Source organism: Falco rusticolus, chromosome 2, assembly GCF_015220075.1.
Source record: "Falco rusticolus isolate bFalRus1 chromosome 2, bFalRus1.pri, whole genome shotgun sequence".
Lineage (NCBI taxonomy): Eukaryota > Metazoa > Chordata > Aves > Falconiformes > Falconidae > Falco > Falco rusticolus.
The window spans coordinates 117,439,951-117,464,887 of record NC_051188.1 but is presented as its reverse complement, the minus strand read 5'-3'; the positions used below and the strand labels follow the sequence as shown (position 1 = coordinate 117,464,887).

Sequence of the window (24,937 nt, the reverse complement as noted above, 5' to 3'; positions counted from 1 at the left end):
TATTGATAAAGAGCAATGGAGACATGAAATAAAAATAATTCTGAAGAAATATTTTTAAAGGAGACGTAGCCAAACAACGTTCCCTGTGTTCAAGGATGACCTTTCAGAAAGGATAATTTTGTGGAAAAATAACAGCGTGAAGACCTTAAATGTTGCATCAACCATATTTTTCTTTACAGTAATTGCACTGTAGGGGTCTGTTTCAATCATGTAGGGCGAACTGCAGCTTCAGAGCTCCAGCAAAGTACCTCTACACTAGTAACTTTGATGATGCAACAAGTAGCCTGTGTAATTTCAGCTGAAACTAAAAGCCCAACTTGCAGTTACCAGAAAGCAAAGTTCCTTAATGTGTATTAAATACACATTCAGCAACATCAACCAAACAAGTACTCAAGACCGTCAAATATCAGGACCTTTTTTTTTTTTTTCTCTTTAATCACTATTAGTTTTTCTAGATCCCTGAGTTTAGCTGTATTACTTTCCAGATTAGGCTTAATTTTCATTTTCAAATGTAAATTTCACTAATTCAAATTAAATTTTTATATATTTAAGTATATATACACGTACAAGAATATATATTGAAAAATCAGCCATACTGTTCAGCATTTATTTGTGTCCGCCAAAGGTAAACCAAGTATTTAAAGGTTTCATTTCAGTTATGATTAACATGTGAAATTAACCATAACATTGCAGTACCTTGGTCACAGCACAGTTAAGACTGTGGTGGTGTTCAACATGCTGGTGCTGCTAACAGGTTATGTTTGGGTCACAAAAGTTCTGTGTAAAACCAATGTTTCCTCTGTACTGTGTAGGGTATAACCATCAGCGTATCTGTGAAAACCAAAGGCAGAAGTCCCCTGAGTTCTACAGCAGAACAGCGTCCGAATCAAATGTGTATCTGAATAGTTTCCATTACCCAGACCGCAGTTACAAGGACCACGCCTTTGATACATTAAGCTTAGACAGTTCTGACAGTATGGAGACAAGCATATCGGCATGCTCACCAGATAACATTTCCAGGTAAGTCATCTTTCTTTTTGATGTAGTAATGGTCACAGGGTTATGGTGAAAAAAGAGAATATGTACGTGTTGATGCTATGGTAATATGGGTGCTGCTAACTGGTTAAGAAAAATCTGAAATCATTAGACAGGCATATTTGTGTAGCCCTTTGGGATCAGGTTTAACTATCGTCTCGCCTGTTTATTTAAAAATGGAAAATAAAAATACGGAGAGGCTGAGTGGTAATGCTTGAAAGCCACAGAGAAATCGTTGTCAGTCCTGAACTGAAATGATGATGCATCGTCGATGCTCTTCTCAGAGTGGGTAATACCTGAGCTTCCTTCCCTGGTCACTCTGGGGAAGGAATTTCCTGTGATAGGAAATGTCTCAGAAGACATCTGCCAGCAATGAAGTACACTTGCTCCGCAAGTCCAGCGTGTTAACTTACTGGAGCCTTATGTTGAAACACTTCGGGTTCCTCTGGCAGTCTTTTTTTCCTCTCCCTGTTCTGGGTCAGTAAAAATAGAGAGATGACACCGAAGGGCTTTGAGCCCTCAGATGTTTTCCTCATCCTCAGAGGCTGTCAGCTCATGCACCACTCCTCAGATAAAAGGAACGTCGGTGATCTGTGTTAAAAGTCCAGCAGAGGCTCAAAATCATGTGCGAACAATTTTCTTCCAACAGCCTGGTTTTAATGATAGCGCTTTCATTTCTCCTTGCAGCCCTGCCCCAGCAGTTTCACAAGCGTAAGTGGAGGCTGATAATTAAGTACAACGTTGTCACAGCATTAAGAATCCCTTGTGAACACAAGGACAGCTTTTTTGGCTAGCATGTCGTGCTTTATTAAGCATCTGATTCCTGTAACAGGGTATCAACCCACTGATTTGTCTCTTGTAGCCGTTATCACTGCAGTGTTAGGGGTTTCAGAAAATACCAGTGGCACTCATTCTGCTGACTGGTTTTTTTGCTGGTTTTTGTTTGGGTGTTGGGTTGTTTTTTTTTTTCCTTTGGTTGGTTGAGTTTTGGGGTTTTTTTGAAGTAAAAACATTAGGGCTCAGGTTTTGGGGGATTTCTGTTTTAAATACATGCATGGTTGGCAAGTTTCTGATAGCTGGTATCAGGCTGTGAATTAACTTTATCTGTGCAGTGATCTAACATTGCAGTGGTATGAAATCTGTTTCTCTTTGGCGTGCTGCTCTGATGATTTTGGAGGAAGATGGCAAGTGTCTGAGCTACCTTGGGGCTATCCAGTAAGTGGAGTCTTCAGCCCAGGACAGCTGTTGAATTTCACTGATGCTGTTTGCCCTTCTGCCTCCCTCTGGCTCTTCTGTAGCTTCCAGCCAATGCTGGAAGAAAAAAAAAACAAACACAACCCACACACAAAAACCCCAAACCAATCTAAAAACCAGAAAAGGACCCATTTCAACACCTCTTTCAGTTTCTCACAAGGCAAACTTTAGTGAGGGAAGAAAAGTGTCGACTGATCTTGTTGATAAAACTTGGAAGATAGGCAGTTAACTTTCCTTGATAAAACTTTCCTTAGGCAAAACCAATTCATGTTGATTTAGATGTTTGAGAATCTTTTCTAGCCATATCAGACTTGAAAGGAAAACATTTTATGATGCTTTGTTCTGACATATTTAAAATATATATTTTACCTCTTATAAGGTGAGAGAGACTTTTCTTTGCTGGAAATGCATAAAATCTGTCTGTGCTCAAAGTACAGAAGAGACTGAACTGCTGTAGTCATTCATCAATTCACCAAACAGTAGCTGCTCCAAGGTTCATTACCAACTTATTTTTCATGGCTGAGGTTTCAGAGATTGTGATCTCCTGCTGTGCATTAATTTCTGGGAGAAGGATAAGCAAATGAAGGATGAAATAATTTAACTAAGCTGAAGTGTTAACCAGTTTAATGTGGGAAAACCTACTGCAATTAAATGTCTTCCAGGTTGCTCAAATGACTTAATTTATGGCCCCGTTGCTTTTATTGAAGTTATTTGATGTACATTCTTTTGGCCCAGCAAACAAACTTTGGTCAAACTAGACTTGGGCATCTAAGTCAGTGGCCTCATTTTTTTCAGAGCCAGTAAGCTTTTAGAGCTCAAACAAATTCCAGATGGATTATACCTTTTCTGCAAGCTCGGGTTAAATGACATATGTTATTTTTATATTGTCTTGTATCCTGTCATGAAACATATCCCCAGTATCAGAGAAATGTCTTCTGAAGACTGTCACACTTCTGACAAACCTGCTCATCTTACAGGCATGAGCATTAGAGGTATGCTCAGAAAGTAAAGGATGTTGTTCTTACTTTTTTTCTTTTCCTTGTCCATGACTCATATCTGGCCTACTTCCATTCTACCCGTGTCCCTTCACACTGGTCTGTATGCTGTTAAGTAGCACGAACAAATCTGCTGCTTGACACCCACGTCCACTTGAGTGGTCAGGTAGCGTTTTCAGTGCAATCCCAAGTCAAGTTTCTCTCTGCCCTAAACAGCTGAATCCATTCTGTTTCCTTGTGTTGTGCTTTAGTCTAATGGCCTTAGTAATGGTAATGCAGTAATATTTAACGCCAGCTGTTTTTCTCGAACAGCATAAGATGAAGAATAAAATGGAGAGCATGCCGTGGAAATGCCACAGTTGAAATGGCTGTTAAATTGAGATGTGACAAAGACATTGTATTGGAGAAAAGGAGCAACAGAAAAAAGGACAGGCAGAGGTGATAGCTGCGTTGTGCTGGGCCAGGAGCTAGCGCTCTTTGTGATTACCCTTGTTTCTTTGGCGTGCTGGTTACTTGAAATAGTAGATCCTTCCTGACACCGTCACTGAATGGCCTTTATGCATATCTCTTAGTCCTCCTTATTTTTTTCGAGCATTTTTTGATGGTGAGCTCAGTGCGACACAAACTAGAGACAGTCTACAGCCAGAAACACTGGTATATTCAGATGGCTGCTAATGCCAGCTCTGAGGGTCTGTGGTGTGTTGTTGGGACATGGTGACCACCTCCATCCATCATTTGTTATCTGGGAGAAGATGACAGATCACAGGGAGCTGGTGAGATGCATTATTAGGCACTTGAGTCTGGATTTTTTCCTAAGTATGCATGGGGAATGCGTACCATGGGGGTGTACCATATACTTCATCCATCATTTTTTGTTAGTGCCTGGTGTACTGAATTGGATAGAACAGTATCAACTCCATTCTTAAGCTGTCTAACGTTGGACTGTAAAATACGTCTTTAAATACTAAATATTCTTTTAAATAACTCTTGACCTTTTTTGTGCAGTGCTAGCACTTCAAATGTTGCAAGAATAGAAGAGATGGAGAGACTTCTGAAACAAGCACATGCTGAAAAGACTAGGCTGCTCGAGACCAGGGTGAGCATAATTTTATGAGTAAAATTGAGTGGGCTTGTTAGTTAGGTAATACCCTCCTAAACACAACACTGGACCCTAAATAGTTTACACCTAGTAGATACTTAAAAAATTACCTCTGCCCCCTTAGTTTAGTCTGGTTTCACCCTCACACTGTATCTTTGACCCCCTAGGCAATAGCTGCTGTCTCTGGGTGAGCTGGTAGCAAATTGCCACCAGCAGCTAGGTCAGCATTGCTCCTACACCTGCTGGGAGAGCTGCTTAGGAAGAACCTTCTTTAGTTGTAGAGCGGTAGTGTTTGCAATTCTGATTCCAATTCTCGGTCCCCTTTGCTGGATACATATTTCTGACTGCTTAAGAGGCAAAAAGGGATTTAATACTAGCTTAGAAATGACATTACCAACTATAGTTTCACATATAATTGAAGTTCTGCATGTGCTGTGGTATTTAGGAACGGGAGATGGAAGCTAAAAAACGAGCTCTGGAAGAAGAGAAGCGCCGCAGAGAGCAACTGGAGAAAAGACTGGAAGAAGAAACTAGCCAGAGGCAAAAATTAATTGAAAAGGAAGTCAAAATACGTGAGAAACAAAGAGCACAGGTGAGATATGTTGACGTGAAATGTTTTTTAAGTGCAAGACTTTCCCTTGATATACAGAAGCGACTAAATGTGTTTCTGCCAATGGTAAACAGACCTGCTTTTGGTTGAATAGATGGAGTTAATATTTCTGAGGTGTAACTGTGCTGCTAAAGGTATGTTTGGGCTCCTGGAGCCTTAGATAGATGCCCAGGTATTCATTTAAAGTTAAATAATAGCATAGGTATCTATTTAACATCTTATATCTCAGCTACAAATATTAATCCTAAAAGGTTTGTTAGTATGGGCAGAGCAGAATTTTTTAGCCCAAACAACAGAAATTTCTAAGTGTGTTAATTTTGTACACCATTGGTGGTTTGTGGTTTTTTCTTTCTTTCAATACATAAAACATCTTGGAATGTGAATTGTCTCTTCCAAACATCTGACTGAAAACAGATTAAGAAGCTTTTCCAGGTTTTTTTTCCACGTCTACTGCAGAGAGGAAATAGTATTTTTTCTAATGTTACTGGGACTAGACAACACGAGAAACATTATTTATTTAAAAGTGTTACCTACTACATCTTGCTTCTTGTTAGGATTTAAATGTATCTTGAGCTTTCTTTAGGCTTAGAGGTCTTAGTATTTGTGGTGGAATAAATAGGTAAGATCTATACGGTACAGCAAACAGACTAGGCAGTCATTGCAAGACAGTGTCTCCATCTTCATGTATGTATCTGAGTGCAGAAGATTCCATATCATATTTGAATATCTTTCTGCTTTTATCTGTGCTACCTTTGCTAATTTTTCATGAGCTACTATTATATGTTTTTATGAACATTCCTAAAAAACTTACCTTTCTAATTGATAACACCAAATCAGAACAATAGGGCAACCCCAGAGGAAGTTTAAACTGTTTCTGGTTAAACATATCCATTCCTTTGTTTTTACATATACAATGTAATTACGAAATGTTAAATTTTACATGTATTTTACCTGAATGCTTTCATTTTTTCTAAGAACTCAAGTACGGTGTAAGCAATGATACAATGCTCATATCTTCATCACAAACTGGAGCTGCATGTGTTGTAATAGAATGCCCTATCAGTTACTGCTAATTGGCAAATTTGGCAGAGAGATGGAATTGGCAAGAAGACAAAACGTATCTGTCAAAAATAATGAATTTTTGGTGAACTTTTTTCTTTCCTTTGTATAGTGAAACCTAATTTTTAATTGGTTTGTAGCACTTCCTGACATTCAGAAATGTAAACTGGGGGAAGGAACTACACCTTGCACTTGGCAAAGCTGGTGCCAGCTTGTATCATACGGGACTGCGTAATTTTAGAAGGGTGCTAAGAGTTCTTGCGAGCAATACAGCTCCCACTGTGCCAAGAGGTTCCTGAGAATGCAGTGAGGGAAAGTCCCTTCGATTTGTGACTCCCAGTGGGATTTCACAGGCTAACTTTAGGCATGGAGCAGGGGTTGATGAGGTTCTCCGCGTCACTGACTTCTCTGGAGTCAGCAGGGGGAGAGGGAGATGCTCCTTTCCTGGGTCATTCAAAGCACCTAAATTCAGCTGTTCTGAATCACCCAGCGATGCAGCCTTCGACTGCAGCAGGAGCCTTGGGAGACTCGTCTTCTGTGCTTCAGACGAGGGGGTGAGGGATGTGCGTGGACCCTTCCGGCACAGAGAACAAGCATACTCACTCGCTCGGCTGGCAGAGGTCCCCAGTCGCTGCCTCCTGCTCCGTCTCCCAGCTGACACTACCCAGGCTCGATGCAGTCTGGTTCCGCACCCAGGAGCGAGGGGCTGTTGGCTGTGCTGCTTCACTGCCCTGTGCAGAGGGTGTGCTGCAGCGCGCTGTGCGGCTGGCTGCGAGCTGGCTACCACGTTTGATTTGGTCAGAAGACTAGAATTCTGTTCTGTTCAGAGCAGTTCCTATGAAACTAACTAGCAATTATAGTTCACTCTCCTGATTAGTTCTGTCTGTGTAGCATGCTCTTACTGTTTATATTATACTTTGCATGAAAATAACTGTAGCAGTAAAATCTTAATGGGTGAGATATGTGTAGCGAGTAGCCCAGAGAAGTAAAGGGTTTGCTTAACGTAGGGTCACAGAATGGTTTGGGTTGGGAGGGACCTTAAACCCCATCTCATTCCAACCCCTGCCACGGGCAGGGACCCCTTCCCCCAGCCCCGGCTGCTCCCAGCCCCGTCCAGCCTGGCCTTGGGCACTGCCAGGGATGGGGCACCCACAGCTGCTCTGGGCAGCCTGTGCCAGTGTCCTGTCACCCTCACAGTAAAGAATTTCCTCCCAATATCTAATCTAAGTCTCCCCTCTGTCAGTTTAAAGCCGTTCCCCTTTGTCCTGTCACGACATGCCCTTGTATAAGCCTCTCCCCAGCTTTCTTGTTGGCCCCGTTGGGTGCTGGAAGCTGCTCTAAGGTCCCCCCGGAGCCTTCTCCAGGCTGAGCAACCCCAGCTCTCCCAGCCTGTCCCCACAGCAGGGGGGCTCCAGCCCCCTCAGCATCTTTGTGGCCTCCTCTGGACTCGCTCCAACAGGTCCATGTCCTTGCAACATCAGGCAAATGAAGTTTTTACACTTCATCTAAAGCAGCAACACACCATTACATTTAATTAATATTTTAATTCTCAAACAACCTTTCTGTGCTGTGGCCCCTGTTTTACCAGCTTATCAAGTGATGATTTCAAGAAACTCCTATGCTCTAATCTGGCTTTTATAAAGTTATTCAACACTTTGTAAAGTTACAAGTTTTAAGGGTTTTTCTTTTAAAGAAAATCAGGGCTGCAGCAAAAGCTCTTATTTTTCTCACGTTCGTTCTTAGAATGTATGGGCAGTTTGCAGTTAGGTCCTTGCAGTGGCAAGACTGAAGAAAAAGTTTAAGACTTGTGTTAAAAATAATCTGATTTTCTTTTCTTTACTTCAGGCCCGCCCCTTGACCCGCTACTTGCCCATTAGAAAGGAAGACTTTGACCTACGGAGCCACATTGAAACAGCTGGTCACAACATCGAGACCTGTTACCATGTCTCCCTCACGGAGAAGACCTGCCGGGGCTTTCTGATTAAAATGGGAGGAAAAATTAAAACATGGAAAAAACGATGGTTTGTTTTTGACAGAAACAAGAGAACTTTTACCTATTATGCAGGTAGGTTGCAAGATCACTACTAGGTTATATCTGTCCCTCTGTTTTCCCAGTCAGCCTCAGCTGAGTTATGAACATGTAGGGAGTCCCGAATAAAGCTTATTTCCATTTCATCAGGTGTTTTACATGTACACTTAGAGCTTGTGCAGGCCCTTCCCTACTGTGTTCAGTCCTAATGCCAGGTAAGAGAGAAATGAGCGTAACAGACAAAGGGAGAGATGTGGATAGGCAGGAGGAAAAAAATGGAAGATGACCAGGCTCCTGGTACACAGAGTAATGGCTCCACATGATTTATATTTAAATATTATACACTTCACCCAATGACAGAATGATTTCGTGTACCCTTCATACAAGGATATGATTTATTATATAATTATTTATATAAATTGTATACTTACCATGAAAATTAAATGGAATGCTTCTGCAGTCCTGTTGCTTGATGTGCTGAAAAGTCTTTCAGGAAATTAAATATGCAGCAGTAGACTTTTTGAGTTTGCCATATTTTGAGAGTCTTAAGGAATTTCATATGAACAACATGCAATACTCTAAAGAGGTTTCTGTACCCTAAGTTGTGTTATACAATGTCTGGATCCATTATAAGCATTATGCTAATTTGTTATCTTGGAGTAAACCCAGAAATTTGGAATTTAGGAACATGTATGTCTCTCTGGTGGCTGTGCCTGGTTTGACTTTGAAGTTTCAGAGGAAGCCAGAAAAATGGCTTTCTGTCCTGAATATTTATTGCCAGGAGAGGCTAGACAGGGGCATATGTGGGATGGTCATTGCTGAGAAGCAGAGGAAAACATCAAGGACAAAAAACACCCAAACAGTTCCATTTCTTTTTATGACATTACTGCTTTCCAGCATCTTGTAAGGAACTTAAAATTGATGGTAGGGTTATACATTGCTCAGTCCATCTTTTTTAAAAACATATTTTAATTCATTACAGACCCACTGAATATTTCTTACCCGTTTACAGTAATACTATGAAGAATGTTAAGAACAAAATAAAAAAGTTTGTCACATCTGGCTTATTGGTTAGCAAGGCCTGTAGAAAACAGTAGTGTTCCCATCTGGTACTGATTTTTTGGGGTTTGGGGCTTGGTTGGTTTTGGGGTTTTTTTAGAAGTTATGTTAATAGTTAACAGTTTTGGGTTTGAGTGTAGCATAGTTGCCATAATGCAATTTTAATTACCAAAGAAAACTTTTCATAATGTCTCAAGAAGTTTGGCCAACAAACAGTTTGATGAGAATTTTGTACCAGCTGCACAAAAATGCAGCTGCTTGTATGAGTAAGGATCCATCTAGATCTTTAAATATATAGTAGACTTCCAAAATAAATATTGATGTTGTAAATCCAGAGTAATTGAACTCTTAAGTGAATACATGTGTATATTGTTTTAGTTCTGCAAGTGTACTGAACAAAGAACTTACCCTAAAGTCTGACAGTTTAGTGCAGTGCACTTAAGCGAGGCATCTGCGCTTTCTGACCTGAAGCATACAGGGAACTCTACAAAGACTATTGCGGTGGGAGCTTGCGGGTACCTGAAATGCTCTAGTAACCAGGATCCCAGGTGGGGCTTGAAAGGAGAGTGGATCCCTGTTTGCTTGGACTGCACAGACTGTACACCTCGCAGATTGCATTTAGCTTCATATAATGCGTGCTATAATGTCGTAATGTTATACCTCAGTACTTCTACTGGTCCCCTGAGGGCTGGTAGGGAGATTCCCAGTGCTGTGTTGTTTGGTCTCTGGGATTTCTTTTTGCCGTCATATGAAGCTTTTTAAACTGCCTGCAGCCACTGACAAGGATGTAAGCCAAGTTTCATGAGTGTTCAACATGATAGCAGGATCTCTGATGGGGCTGATGCAGATGTTCCACATGACCGTTGAACGTTAAGGTGATACTAACTTGGCATCAGAAGGAATTATATTCCCCTAATAAAAGTACTGGGAGTGGAAGGAAGTTTGCCCTTCAGTGTCACGTGCAGTCGTGATGCTCTCCTGGTTTAACTCCAGCCAGCAACTAAGTACCACGCAGTCGCTTGCTTGCTCCCTGCTAGTGGGATGAGGAGGAGAGTCAGAAAAAGGTAAAAGCCATGAGTGGAGATAAGAACAGTTTAATAATTGAAATAAAGGATAATAATAAATAATCGTAATAATAATAGTAATGAAAAGGCAGATAACAAAAAAGGAATAAAACCCAAAAGAAACAAGTGATGCACAATACAATCACTCACCACCCAGCCAGCCCCCCAGCAGCAGTCAGCCCCTCATGGCTGTCACCCCCCAGTTTACACACTGAGCATGCCGTCCCATGGTATGGAACGTCGCTTTGGCTGGTTCATGTCAGCTGTCTTGGCTGTGCCCCTCCAGCTTCTTGTGCCCCTGCTCGCTGCCAGAGCTGGGAAATGTGAAAAGTCCTTGGTTTAGAGTAAGCCCTACTTAGCAACAACTAAAACATCAGCGTGTTACCAACATTGTTCTCGTACTAAATCCAAACCACAGCACTGCACCAGCTAATAAGAAGAAAATTAACTCTGTCCCAGCTGAAATGAGGACAGATGCTTATTGACCCATTCCTCTTCCATTGCAGGAAAACAGAGGGTACTGTAGATACCTACCTGCCCTGTTCCTTTTTCTTATGAAACATTATGGTTGTGACTGTTAAGATGTTAAGTTCACAGTCTGTATCCTCCTTGCCCTGATGATTCAGTAGCTAATACTGAATAGACATATATATATAGACATATATATAATAATATAGACAGATGTCTAAAATAGTTTAGAATTGACCCTCTGTGAGTGTCTGCTTCTTACCATTGCCTTGAAAGGGAGATTACGTTAGCTGTGTCTTCATTGGACAGACCAAAACTTAAGTGAGAAGACACTCCAACAAAATCAACCAACTAGTAAGGAAGTTTGAAGGTTTCTGTGGGATTTCACAAGCAGAAGTGTTAATCCATTTACTTATCAGCTGAGCGTGTATGCAAGAGCAAATGAAGCTTTTCCTTCTCAAAGTAGTGTTCGTTTCAGTTCTCAAGTCATTCTCTCTTTTCCATTTTAGACAAACACGAAACTAAATTAAAAGGTGTAATATATTTTCAAGCTATTGAAGAAGTCTATTACGATCACCTAAAGAACGCATATAAGGTAAACTTTGATGTTGGTTTTTTGCATATCATATAGCAGCACCCAAAGCATGGCAGCTGCTGTAAAGTCAAAGGGAGAGCTGACATTATTAGAAAGAAAGAAAGAAAGAAAAAAAACTGAAGTGGAGGGAAAGGAAGATGAAGCCAGACCAGCAATTAGCACCGGGGGTTGTTTTCATACTGATGACAGCAGAGGTAAGAGTGCCTACCTGCCAGGTGGGATGTCTGTGAGGAATTCCTTAGTCTTGGGACGAGCCCACCGAAATCAGTGGCTTCGGCAAATGAAGGGATGGCTGGATGCCACGGGGAGGGAGTGAACCGGTGCCGGCAGCCCCTGCCGCTCACCTGTAATTTAAATGAGCCGGGAACAAGCTGAATATATCCTCGGCACCTGGACGTGTGAAAGCTAAGGTAGCTTTGACCACTGGAGAGGGGAGTTGGTTATTTGGTCGTGAAACAACAGTTTGGACCCCTGTACTGCTGAGTAATAGTCTAGTGGAAATGATGTAAAACACGTTTATGGTGGGTAGAAACTCTTTAAACACGTCTCTACTTGCGATGTAGGATGCAGTGGTACAGCATTTTGCATTTTATCTTTCTCCTTAACCCTACTGTAAATCCCCCTGTAAGTAATTTCACTTCTGGTACCAATAAATAAATAAATGGCTTGGATTTCATTGTTTGCTACCCTTCTTTCTGTTTTATTGTAGAGTCCCAACCCGTTGCTCACTTTCAGTGTTAAGACTCATGACCGGATATACTATATGGTTGCTCCTTCACCAGAAGCCATGAGGATATGGATGGATGTTATTGTTACCGGCGCAGAAGGCTACACCCACTTCATGTTATAGTAAAAGAGGGCAATAGGGCATACTGCAATAACGTAACATATGAAGTTAGCCATATGTAGTGAAAGCCGAAAAGCCAGTGAATACTCTGAAATATCCTCCTTATGATGTGCACCCGAAACCTCAGAATGAGAGGGGTTTACACATGCATTGAAAAGGGGGGGGAGTTGTTACTTGTTTTAGTTCATCTTAATAGGAATGAAAGAGCTAAAGCTGTTGAGAGAATTGTAGTGCTCCAAAATGGGTAATCAGGCAATTTTAATTACAGCATCTTGATTCGATGACAATTTCCTACAAATTCTCTTCTATGGAGAATGTCTTCGTAAACTCATACTAAACAGTTTACAAATGTGTGTGTTCTCATCAGTATGCAAAAATTCTAGTAATGGAACAAAAAGGAGTAATAAGCATATATTTTAATATGCAGCATTTGACACTTGTAGATGATTAGGTGACTTTTTAAAACTTTTAGTCAAGTATTTTATAAAAATATGAAGAAAAAAAAAAGGAACCCTAAGGTACATGCAGTTCTGCCTTAGTTGTTAACTATTACAACAGAGCCAAAGAGTTACACGACTCCCTTATCATAATGCTTTCATAATTGTTACTGATACCTAACCTTCTGTAAGGGGACAGTGCCAAAACTCTTGATGACTTCTAGTGTAATTAAATTGTTATGATATTCTGTGTGTTCAAACACTCAGTGACACCAGCTGTTATGTTTGAAGCCTGCATCTATGGAGCTCAACAAAAAAAGAGGATAGCTTTATAAAGAAGCATTTTTCCACAAGGATTCAAATGGAAACACACAAATTAACTTCCTCATAAGGAGGGTTTTTTTAATCTTCCCCGTTGAATAAGATGAGCTGATTCTAGACCCTACAGCAATTTTCTTCTACATAGTAAGATCCCAGCATGGTTCTAACCTTCCTCTGTGCCAAGTGAACGCTCTACTGAAACCTCTCAAACACTGGTCCCCTTGAAGCCAGCATCAAAATTTCTACCTATCTAAATTCTTTGGAGCTAAGTTTTCAGCCCCAGAGTTGTTTATTTTTCAAAATGCGTATCTGCTCGGAATAATGCTGTCAGATAGACTAAAGAGACAGAGGCAAGTTCTAAGAGTTTACACTAAGACGTGTATGAATAAAACCCCCTAAAAATTTCAAGTTAGATTGAGATTCCTAAAACAACAAAAATACCGAGGGTGTGGTATTCTCCCATTTTAAAATCACTTCCAAGTCCTTGAGTAATCTTGCAAAAAAATAAATTATTTAATTGAACTGAACTTCAAGGAAGTCTATTATAAGATGACTTTAAAGAGGCTCTACTACAGTAATCAAAACTTGTGTGCTATGTGGTTTGTGTAATAGAAGAGGGCACATTAGCCTTTATTTTTTTTTTCTTGATGGAAACGGCTTTTGTGGAACAAATAAAAAACCAGAAAGCAGAACAGAAGTATGCTGACAGAATATTTTTGTTATACATTTGAAACCCAGTGTCTGTAATGAACAGGTTGCATTTTTTTGTGGTATGCACAGATGATACGGTTGCTCTAGCATGGTGAACATCAGTTTCAACTTGAAGCATGAAAGAACGGACTGTTATTGCAAGATAATTGTTATCATCTGTGCAGATCACGGCTTGTAATCTAATGATTTAAAACACTATCAGAAATAAATTGCTTTGGTTTATATAATTATTACTTTTCCCTGATGTATCTTGATTTTACTCCTAAGTATGGTTATAAAGGTTTTCTAATAATGATTTTTGTATCCTGCATGATGCAATGAAGGCATTTCAATAAACATTTTTAAAAATACACTTGCTTAAATATTCACTTGCTGCTTCCATCTTGAGACATTTCTGCTTGTCTTTTAAACAAGTCGTATCCAGTTGTACAAGCAATTTTGTATTTCTTAGGAACGCTTAATCTAACCATTCCATGTGTTCCCGCATAAAAGAGCTATGGAAAATCATCTTTCAGATGGCAGTGAAATTAGGAGCATAGTCTGTTTGCTGCATGTACGTAATGTAACATGTTTCTCGTTTTTTATGACCTTGTTTGAAAAATTTATCACCATCCTTGGATATAGACAGGTTTTTTGTTTACCTACAAAACGGAAATTGCTGAAGTTTAAGGGTTTCCCAGTTTTCCCAATATTTGACTTAGACATGACTTGAACTGCAGGAAGCATTAGCTCATTGTAGAAGCTCATGCAGTTTTATGATTTCTTTTTCACTAAGTTTGCTGTCATCATCACGAAGCATGGCAGTGTGCCCCATCTTGTACAATCTGTTGACGTGCAGAATCGTACTCTACGGCTTGAGGAGAGTTACAAAGCAGGTATGTTTATTGCTGTGCTGGGTGCAAGGGGGATCGCTCCTCCTAACTTACACACTTAATTTTACTCGTAATACATATTTATACCGTGAAGTTGGTTAGTTCCACCCAAAGTCTACACCTCCCAATTACTGGTTAGTTGCTTTCTCGCCTCAATTTAAAGTTACAGTTCATTTTAAATTCACTACGCACGCTCCCCAAGCGGGGGATCCGCAGTTACTTTACCCTAGTGTCCTTGAGTCTTACCACTTCAGTAGTTTGTTTTCTTTTAGCAGTTAGCACATCGCTGTCAGAAGGCTCCTTATTTACATTCTCGTTGAGCTCATCTACACCTGTACTAACTGTCCCTTCTTGCAGTGCCGAGTGGCCGAGCTCCCGACCTTCTCTCGCAGACAGTGAGGCTCTTTGCATGTTGATGGTTCCTGTTATCTATGCAATCCTGTCTGCAGCAGTTCTAGGTTTTTCACTGTATTTTCTCGCATCACCATCTCCAAGCTTATCCCCATGGGAGTCAAGAACCCGCTTACCCTGGAGGATCTCGGGCACCTGCAAACCACGCAAGCTGTGTCTTAAAAACCTCAGCCACTGTGCCCCTTGACCAACAGCTCCCAGAGGTGCTGGCCTGGCGCTTGCCAAGGAAAACACCTTACCTTTGCAGGCACTGACCTTTCTTGGCATTATTTCTTTCCTTTCTGGGTGGCTGCCACGGCCTGTACGTAGAAGGCACAGCCCATGGCCGTGCTTGGGCTGCAGCACCCACAGCAAGGCCGAGCAGAGGTGGGGAGGAGGTGCGAGCCGGTTCAGAGGGCCTGCAGGCCACAAACAGCCAAGGCCTGACGCCGCTGGGGAGGTGACTGAAGGAAGGACAGTGTGTTTTGAAACGTCCCTTCTGGCCGTCTGTAAGGGCCAGGTAATTACATGCATTATATTAGGTAATACATATATTACAAAATGTATGCTTCACAGCAGTTTATACCCATATACATACAGGCAACCTGAGGAACAGGGGTTTTGACTGGCAAAGCCTCCAAGGAAGGTCCCCCCCTGAATACACATACCTAGGGAAAGCTCATTAAGTGTTTTTCACAAAATTTTAGTTTTCTACCTCACAATGACATGTGGAATTAAAACTTTGTAACTCAGGATAGGTTATAAAGCAGGTATGTTTAATTCACCGGTGGGCATCAGGGCGGGTAATTCCAAAAGCACCTGCTGCTCCGACTTCTTTCTGCATGTGTGATTTCAAGTATACATTCATAGATACTCAGTAGGTGCCCGAGAATAGGTTGGGTTAGGATAACTAGTCTACCGAGAAGTCGTTAACATAAGTTCCCTCTGGCTTGGCCACTGTCTCCTGGTGGTGGTCGTGGGGGATGTGGGGATGAAGGGTTAGAAGTCTCCCTTGCTCTGAACTTTTCACCTTCACTCTTCATGCAGACTCAGTCGTGTCTGGAGTTTCTTCCAAACCGAAAAACAGGACAGATCCAGTTTTCCTATCTCAAGGCACAGAGGTTCGCATACCGGTGTCTTCTGATCAGCGCACAGAGCATCCCAGGTTCACCTTAGCAGTACAAAGGGCCCCAGGACCGGGCCTCATTTACAAAGTCGCACGGTGAAGCTCCTCTTTGTACATACAATGAGAGTTTTAATTATTCTACTTTTTCCATATTCTATTAATCTAGTTATTTCTAAGCTTTCTATCAGCTACTGATTTACGTTCTCGGGGAGCTCATCTCCATCTGTACTAACTGTCCCTTTTGGAGTGCCGAGCGGGCCAGCTCTAGCGGGCCGTGAGGCTCGCGCCTGTGTCGGTGGTCCCTGTTACCTGTGTAACTCCTGCCTACAGCGTGTTAGGGTTTTCACCGAATTTTCTCGCACCACCGAACGCCCCCAGGACGCGGCCCCGGCGCCCCCCGCCCGCCGCGCCCTCAGCGGCGCCTGCGCGCCCGGCCGGGGGCGGGAAGCGGCGCGGCGCGTGCGCGGGGGGAGCGGCCGCCGCGGGGGCGGGCGGGGCAGCGGCCATGGCGGCGGCGGGCGCGCTGCGGGGCTTCGTGCGGGGCTCGGTGCGGGGCGGCCGCCGCCGCGCCTCGGCCACGGTGATATTGCTGTCGCCGCCGAGGGCGGCTGTGGGGCTGCCGGGTAAGGGAATGGTTCTGGGTCACGTCTGCTGGCGCTTCGGCGTTGCGCCTCCTCTGCCGAGCCTGGGGGGTGAGGGGGTGGCAGGCAGGGGGCAGGGGACACCCGTGCGCGTCCTGGCCGTGGGGACGCGTGTTTGCCGTCGGCGGGGCCGGCCGCCCGGGGGGGCACCCCGCGGCGCCCCTCAGCGCCGCCTCGGAGGGGGAGGGCCGGGGCGCGGCCCCTGGGGCGGGGGTGGGGTGTTACGCCCCGCTGCTCCCGGGGGACGCGGTTTGTGACGGGCTTTGCCTCCCCTGCCAGGCGGGGGTGCGGCGCCTGGGCACGGTGCCGGGGCAGCCCAGGCCTGTGCCGTCCGCAGCTGCCCGCCTGTGTCCGGCTCGCCGGACGCTCCCGCCGCCGCTGCTGCTCTCGGAGGAGCCGTAGGGAATGGGGGGCGGCGGGCCCGGTGTGGGACATGCCTGCGTGGGAGGCTCCGTCACCAGGCACCTGAGAAGCTCTGCTGGCATCCACCTTTGTGTGAGATGATCCTCTGCCCGAACAGCCTGTCCCCCCCCTTGCTATTTCAGACGCAGTGCTTGACTGACTCGTTGAGTTTTTCATGGCATTGAATTTGCCAGACAGCTGTTCTTGTTGAGGTAATGAACTTCTGTCTGAGGCTGCTCGGTGTAGATGTGAGTAAAACTTGCCGTTAAGGATGCACGGTTTTTGTCTGCATAAACCCATGAATACAGTGGGGGTTTTGTTGATCTTTTTTCTTTCTTTCTCTATGTTTAGAGTGATATTCCGCTCAGAATAGCTGGTTACTGAGTGTGCTGGTAGGTGCTGTGAGACTGGGCTAAGCAGCCAGCGGAGCTGGTGGCCTTCTTACTGCTGTAGTGTAGGTGACTGCATCAAACGGGGTTTGGACAATACTGAGTCCACGATCTACCAGAGCTGCATTCATCTGCCACTGTTGACAGCGGGTAGGTCACAGTGCTGGAGCATTCCCAAAGCTGGCTGGATGATTTCTTTGGCTTTGACATGTAGCACTGGGCTCAGTCACGGTTTCGCTTGGTCATAACACAATTAAAATTGCACAGTGATTCTGATATGAAGAGAATTCCATAGCACCAAGCATGGGTCCTGTGGTCTTCCTATAGCTAGTTCCTTCTGTCTGTAACTTTTATAAATACTGAGTACCATCTCACACCTTTCAGAAGTGCTTCCCTGCTCTTGCCAAGGTCTTTCACTGAAAGAAAAAGATGACAAGTTACAAGGTAGCTGCTTAGTTATTGATCTTGTCTGCCTAAAGGGAAGCCTGCGAGCGTGATTCCAGTGAAGCTTGTTTTTGGCTTGGCTGGCGTGGCTGCTGTAGGGTTTTGCATGATTCGGGTTAGGATTCCCGCTGGTGCACTTACAGTAACTTGTTAAAAGCGGAATGCTAATTTGTGAAATAGCTTAATGTTTGTGTCTAGTAGCTGGAGTTTAAACCCTGTCCAGTGTCAAACCAGTTGAGGGCACTTCTAGAGTGCTGAAGGATGGAAAACTAGTGACTTCGGAGATGGTTATCAGGGCTAAGGGGAAGAATAATCCTCCTAATTCTTTTTCTGTCAAGCATAGCACTTCTTGGTGCGTGTCCTCTGTTACCGGCAGGTGAAGAAGTGACTGCCTTACTGAGAGACACACACAAACCAAAAGCCATCGTGTGGATACGTCTGAGTAAATGTATCTTTACTGCGGCACTTATTCTCCTTTATAATAATTGATGCATCAATAGGAAAAAGAACTGTCCCATTATTTCAGGAAAGATTTAATAGTTTTAATCTGTAGTTTAAATGGTGTAATTTATGTTGGACTGTAGGAAAGTGCTGGATACTGGCTGCATCCTGCATCTGTTACACATCCGTATTTACTCATGTACATACAAGTGTAAAAACAAACAAACCCCTTTAATGTAATCTCTCTGATAGCGAGAAAGCTTCGAGAGAAGTCATAGCAGCAGATCGGTTAAGTACTGTGATACTGTCATGGCCTGTTCTTGCAGCGTTGATCCAGTTATTAATCACTAGGAGGCCCTGATGTATTATTTAGGGTTGCATAGGTTTTGTACCCTTCTGTTGAGGAACAGTCATCTTCTAATTTAAGAATTAAGAGTATCAAAATCTTAGTCGTCTCAACCAAGCTTTCATGTAACAGATTATCTTGCTGAGTGGGATAATGGAGTCGATTAAAGTCTCCCTAACACTTCTCCACAAATCACTTGCCCTCACTCACAGCAGAGGTACAATTGGTTGCTAAACTTAGATGAAATTCTGTAGCAGCTGTTGAGATGCAGCATAGCTATTAATTAGTTAGAATTTCCTTTGTTAATCTTTTTCCCATGTTTGAAGCCAACTGATTTATTTTTTTAAGGCTATTAATATGAATAACACTCCAACCTAGTGTTTGCTTTCCAAAGATGTCTGGTTTGTTATTTTGAACGAAAACAAAACAAAAATTATTTTTTTATGCTGGTAGGGAAGCTTCTCTGTCACGTAGTATGTTGCAGGTCACTTTCACAGGTGTTGCACTAAATGATCTTTCATTTTTTCAATATTTGTAGAACATTTAGGTTTGCTAAGTGCTCTTTCATTCTAGATAAACAAAACCATCTGAGTACTGGAATAATGTAACCTCTCCAGCAAGAATACACCAAACCATGTAATGGCAGATCTGTGCCTTTTTTGAAGATGCGTAAGAAAATCATAGTTCTGCAGTGGTCAGCTCTGTTTCTTCTAATGGGATGTGTTTAATGTATTGCTCAGTTTTTACAGAAAATGTGGCTTTATTTTGTGTTTTACCTTCTGTGCTTCATACCCAAGAAAAAGACAGACGTTAAGATTGCACAGTATTAAAATCAGCCTCTTTTTCAGTGTTCCTGGCAATAATCTTTAACTTAAATAGCTGTTGATAATATGATGAGAAAGGCTAGATGTTATTTATTTCATTTGGGTTTAAACAATGCAAATGTTTTATGTTCATTATGTTGAAAAAGATAGTCACAAGATTCTTTCTCTGTTCCTACTTTGAACTTCCCCATTGTACATCATCATAGATCTTGTGGATCTGGCGTTTTGATGCAGATGTGGGTTTTTCCTTTGGTTTTGATTTCCATCAAAAATTTGTCACCCTATATACTTGTAAACTTACCATTGCACAGAGTATTTTAGTCCCCAAATTATATTTTTTTGCAATTCAGTCTGGAAAAAAACCCAAAAAGGATGAATTAAAAGTTAAACTAAGCAGATAAAAAAAAATCTTAACTGTTTCTGTGAAATGAGTACACATATATTCACGATGGTGTAACACGTGAAATCAAATGAAGTGTAGGAAATGCTAGCATTTGGCTTCGGTCAACCACTTTGCTAACTGCTCAGTGAACTCCTTACAAGGTTGGCATTTAATGATTTGAGAATGAATCACAATCAGCTTTCTCTTTTAGATTGATCAATGCTAGTTAAAGAAGTAAGGAATATAGGAGATACTTTTATCTGTTCTCTTGAGCCAGAGTATCTTCTTTTCACATAATATACCCGTATTTCCTGAATCCTAGTTTTATAATATATTAGTATTTCTGCCGAGTTTATCATGATGCTTATACTAAATAGCTCTTTTTATTAGTTTGCAGGCTGAAATCATCAGTCAGCTTTCTTGCTCGACCAGATCGACCAAGTCTTGCTTATCATAAGCTAAAAGGCAGGAATCCAGGGGTTGTTTTCCTTCCAGGCTTGAATTCAAATATGAATGGTCAGAAAGCAACTGCCCTTGAAGATTTCTGCAACTCTCTAGGTCATGCCTTCGTCAGGTACATTCAGGGCATTATGCTTCAGAAAATGAAACTAGTGGCAGGGGTTGGGGGGAGGGGCTTTAACAGAAATACGTAAACTTTAGATTTGGATTGGAATGTATGCTGTGCTGTACACAAGCAAAGAAGTGTCCTTCCATTTCAGATGCAGGATTTCAGTCTGTAGCGAGACTGAGGTGAATGAGGAGAAGGTATTCTGAAAGTAATGCAGGAAATTCTCCAATAAATTGCTATAGTCTAGCCAGTGCCACATTAAGGCTACAGGCACAAAAATAGGAAAGAAAGGACCTGGAGTTATAATTTTTTAAGTTACCACTGTAAGCGCGCTTCTTAACTGTCAAATCTTTTTAAGTTACCCAGTGCCTTCTGTGGGTTTAGGAAAGCATGCACATGCTTAGTGGTCGTCTCCTTTGATAGACTAAGTTGAATGCTGAGTTTTCTAAGTCTTTGTGTTTGGGTTTAGTGTTTGAAAGAGTGTTTGTACATTTGAAAAATACCTTTAAAACCGAAGTATTTGGATATTTATTTTTTTTTTGTCTGTAAGGGAAATTCTTTTTCTGGGAAATAAGGTGATAAATTTGGACATTGTTATATCAAATGATAAGAGAAGGCTGCATCACTTAATTGTATATGTTGTGCTTAAACCTCTTCTCGTGTGGTTTCTGGTGCTAGTGATACGCAGGACCAAGTAAGAAATTACTCGGGACGCTATCTTGTCCCCTGTTTAATTCAGTTAAATGGTACTGTGTGGTTAGCATCTGTGTTACTGTAGACAGTACTGTGACTTTCATTCTGATGGTTACTTTTTCAGATTTGACTATACAGGATGTGGAAGTTCAGATGGTAAATTTGAGGAGTGTACGGTTGGGAAGTGGAGAAAAGATGTTCTGTCTATACTGGATGAACTTACAGATGGACCACAGGTTATATTTTATGTTTACATATAGAATGCTTTTTGTCTCAAGGTAGAACATTAATCAAAAGTATGCTGTAATACCTCTGGCCAACAGTAGCTTTTATTTCACAATTGACACCTGCTGACTTTCGCACTGAATCATTGGAGAGGCTGTATTCGTAGGACCACTTTTGCAAGCTGGTAGATCACAAAATCTGGGAAACATGGGTTGATAGGACCTCTTGGAGGTCATTTGTTAGTGTGTCCTGCTCGGAGCAAGTCTGTCGTCCCAGGGAATCTGAGAAAGCCTCATGGTGGAGGGTCCACCTGACAGGGAACAGGGAACTGTTAGAGGGCAGCATAGCCATCTTCCTGAAAAAGTGTGTCACTGTTCTGTGCTGATGCATTAGTTAGAGGATTTGCAGGAATGTTACAAGTTAAGATACTCTAGATGATAAAATGGCTTTTTTAAAAAAAAAGAATCGTTATGAATTGCTTGTGTTGACCTCTGACTGCACTGAGCATTTACCATGTGCGTTTATTTTAAGAAGGAAACATAAAATACACACATGATACTGAATTGTTTCAACTCTCATTTTGTTTACAGTGTTTCAGTCTCAGACAGCAATAACCAGCCATGCCAAACAAAAAGAATAATAAAATACCAGATCCTATGGTGCTTACTCAGGCAAAATTTCCACTGGAGGTGACAGCAGTTCTGCCTGGGTAAGGACAGCAGGATTATGCCCAAGGTTTTAGTTAAACAAAATGAAAACTGATACTTTGTAAAAGAAAAAAAAAAAGTAGCCATTTCCTGTAAAATAATATCTTATTTTCTGTCCTTTTCAGATTCTGGTTGGCTCTAGCTTGGGTGGATGGCTGATGCTTCACGCTGCAATAGCACGCCCAGATAAAGTAGCTGCTCTAGTTGGAGTAGCTGTAGCAGCAGACCATCTTGTAGCAACTTTTAAGAAGCTTTCCATTGAGGTAAATGTTGATGCCTGGCTTTTGTGCCATCTGAAAACCTCTCAAGTGTTCAAGAAACTCTTGTTCAAGCTGTACTTTTCCTGCACGTCTTCTAGTAAGTTTTCTGTGTTTGTGGTGAAGGTAAGCTCAGTCTAAAAGTCTGCAAAATACTCTGCTTCTAGTGTGAAGCTAGGGTGCACACTAACTAGAATGCGTTTATATTAGTGGCATATAGGATGTGAAGTCAGATCCCTGCTGTTGGCAGTCCGTTAGATTTCAGTGTTGAATACCTTGTATTTGCATTCAGATTGGGTCCTTGCACTTTCAAGAACAGAGAAGTAGCTGCTAAAGTAATTGAGATGACGTTGGACGAGATGAATCTGAGGCAGGTTGTGTGTGTAGAAGAAAGGGAATTCTAAGATCAGTGTGTTTTAAAGACTGTAAGGTTTAGGTGGTGGGAATTCTCCCGAGTTGCTTCTTGATGATAATATCCAGTCTTCAGGAAAGTAAATCAGGTGTTGTAATGTGACAAAAGAATATGGCAATAAATAACTCATACTTTAGAATAATTAAAATATTTTCCTGCTTTTTGTTTGTTTTGGTTTTTTTTCCTACAGCATTTCGTAGTGTCAGTAGTTACTACTTAAGGCTAAGGTAAGATTCTGGAAGTACAGCATTTAGGCAATTGTTGTGGCAAAGTCAGAAAAGACCGATCACTGGACAATTCCTTTTTCCTAGGATTCTCCTTGTTTGAGGTTCAGTGAACTGATTGAAGCCAAAAAGGCCTGCTGTTCTTGGTGGCTGTACATCTTTTTCTTTCTGATAGATTCTGGCTCAGAAACTTAATTTCACTGATGAATCGTAACTGGATTAATATGCAGGAGAGATGTGCAGAATAGCTTTTGTGACATGGGAGGGGATTTGTCTTCTCAGCTGCTGGAAGGCAAACCGGAATATACCTTGTCTGCTAATAAAAATGAAAAAAGTGAAATTTTACACCTGGGGAAATTTTACTGCATTTAAAACAGGAATAAGTTGAGGCATTCTAAACTCTTTAACATCGGTCATGTCTATCCTTTGCTCTTTTTTTTTTTTTTTTTTTTTTTTTACAGGCACAAAAAGAAATTGAAGAAAAAGGTGAATGGAAGTTTCCAACCAAGCATAATGAGGAAGGATATTACTCCTTGACATATGACTTTATCAGAGAAGCAGAAAATCACTGTGTGCTAAATAGTCCTATTCCTATAACCTGTCCCGTACGACTTATTCATGGCATGAAGGATGATGTTGTCCCTTGGCAGATCTCTATGCAAGTTGCAGAGCGTGTTTTGAGCAAAGATGTGGATGTCATCCTCCGCAAAACTGGACAACATCGGATGAGTGAGAAGGAGGATACAAAACTTCTTGTGAATACTGTTGATGATTTAATTGACAAGCTGGCAACACTAACATAAGCTGCAGAGTAGCATTAAGTGCTTGAACTCTACACCTGACTCTTTTCCATGAGTAGTAGAAACCAATGAGTAGCAGAAATAGCAAGATGCCAGGCCTGTGACTATCACATTAGGAACTGAGCTTTATCTACTGTTTCCTTACCTCTGTTTCGTAAATACAGGTATTTTATTAATGCTGCATTTGCCCAGATGATCCAAAATGTGAAGGAGTGCTGCTGTTGTGTTCAGAACCTCTCCTTCCTCATTTAACCCTTTTTTTGCAAGCTTCCTACGCTTTTGTACTGAAACGTTGATTCGTTTTCGTTACTATTGGCCTGTACAGTAAACCTTCAATTTCCCGTGTCTTTGACAACTTTTCAGTATTGTCATTTTGCTGTAACATTCTTGTATCTTATGTCTGAAACAACCTGTGCAAGGCAAAGTACAACTCAAATGTTTACTGAAGCTATTGTTCTTAGAAATAGTGAATACCATGAAGCATAATAAACAGATTTCAGATAAATTATTATACTGTTCCTAAGTACTGTTAAAATTGAAAAGTGGAAGGCACACCCTGATGGTGTGCTTGGGTTACTACATAAAGAAGAACTTAACCTCGAAGGATGCAGGGGAGCTCTTCTATCTATGTTTATCCGTAGGGTTTATGTCCTCTTCTGCAGGATACCTTTTTGTAACAGATAATTTCTGGGCCTACAATTTAGAGAACAATATATAATCTTGGTGGAAACTGAAACTGAATCAATACAGTGACTCTCTTTTATAGGAACTTCTTTAAATTGAGAGGAGTACAGCAGCACAGGGCGTCACGGCCTCTTTTCTATGGCTTGAGAACTGTAGATTACTAGGAACGGTGTCTTCCAGTTCCTAGTAACTGAAGAATAAATTTCTGAAAATTTGTAAATGAAACTTGATAGTTGGATAATTCTTGTAATGTAGATCTATAGAATTTAATAGTAAAATGATTTAATTGCAAAACTACCTAGGGTTTGTCCAGAATTATGGTGCCATTCATACAGTTGAAAGAGAGAGTGGAAGTTAGGGGAGAGGCTAGAATTGGTTCAGGCTGGCCTTCATAGAAAGCATCAGTCAAAAGTTGTTTCTAGCTTTACTGTTTTAAGTAGTAAATGGCATCACGAGTGTTGCCTTAAAAGACTAAAGCTCCGGGGGTAAAGTATTTCCAGAGTTTGTAATTTTCAGTGTTACCATTG

The 24,937-nt window shown here is 41.7% G+C and overlaps 2 protein-coding genes across 4 annotated transcripts in view; both read left to right on the top strand.

Annotated features, from left to right (window-relative positions):
* Window positions 1–13,933, top strand: part of PHLDB2 (pleckstrin homology like domain family B member 2) — a 70,253-nt gene extending 56,320 nt beyond the window's left edge. The window contains 6 exon segments of the mRNA XM_037378185.1: window positions 813–1,020; window positions 4,290–4,380; window positions 4,829–4,975; window positions 7,898–8,117; window positions 11,182–11,267; window positions 11,977–13,933. Of these exon segments, the coding sequence (XP_037234082.1) occupies window positions 813–1,020; window positions 4,290–4,380; window positions 4,829–4,975; window positions 7,898–8,117; window positions 11,182–11,267; window positions 11,977–12,117 (893 nt within the window). The 3' untranslated portion in view covers window positions 12,118–13,933.
* Window positions 13,934–16,449: 2,516 nt separating this feature from the next.
* Window positions 16,450–24,237, top strand: ABHD10 (abhydrolase domain containing 10, depalmitoylase). Of its 3 annotated transcripts, none has more exons than XM_037378179.1 (5): window positions 16,450–16,594; window positions 20,231–20,414; window positions 21,226–21,337; window positions 22,159–22,296; window positions 23,388–24,237. In XM_037378179.1, the coding sequence occupies exons 1-5, from the start codon at window positions 16,477–16,479 to the stop codon at window positions 23,727–23,729; spliced, it is 894 nt and encodes a 297-aa protein (XP_037234076.1). In that variant the 5' UTR covers window positions 16,450–16,476; the 3' UTR covers window positions 23,730–24,237. The 3 variants fall into 3 exon arrangements, with proteins under 3 accessions (XP_037234076.1, XP_037234077.1, XP_037234079.1); XM_037378180.1 differs by having other exon boundaries at window positions 16,484–16,594; window positions 17,366–20,414; XM_037378182.1 differs by lacking the exon at window positions 16,450–16,594 and adding an exon at window positions 17,394–17,553.
* The last annotated feature ends 700 nt before the right edge of the window (window positions 24,238–24,937 follow it).

Bases quoted from the DNA above. Each gene is read 5' to 3' on its own strand.
- ABHD10 (XM_037378179.1), top strand. From the start codon at position 16,477: ATGGCGGCGGCGGGCGCGCTGCGGGGCTTCGTGCGGGGCTCGGTGCGG. The intron at 21,338-22,158 runs GTTATATTTTAT...TGTCCTTTTCAG, and splicing joins AACTTACAGATGGACCACAG to ATTCTGGTTGGCTCTAGCTT. The intron at 22,297-23,387 runs GTAAATGTTGAT...TTTTTTTTACAG, and splicing joins TTAAGAAGCTTTCCATTGAG to GCACAAAAAGAAATTGAAGA.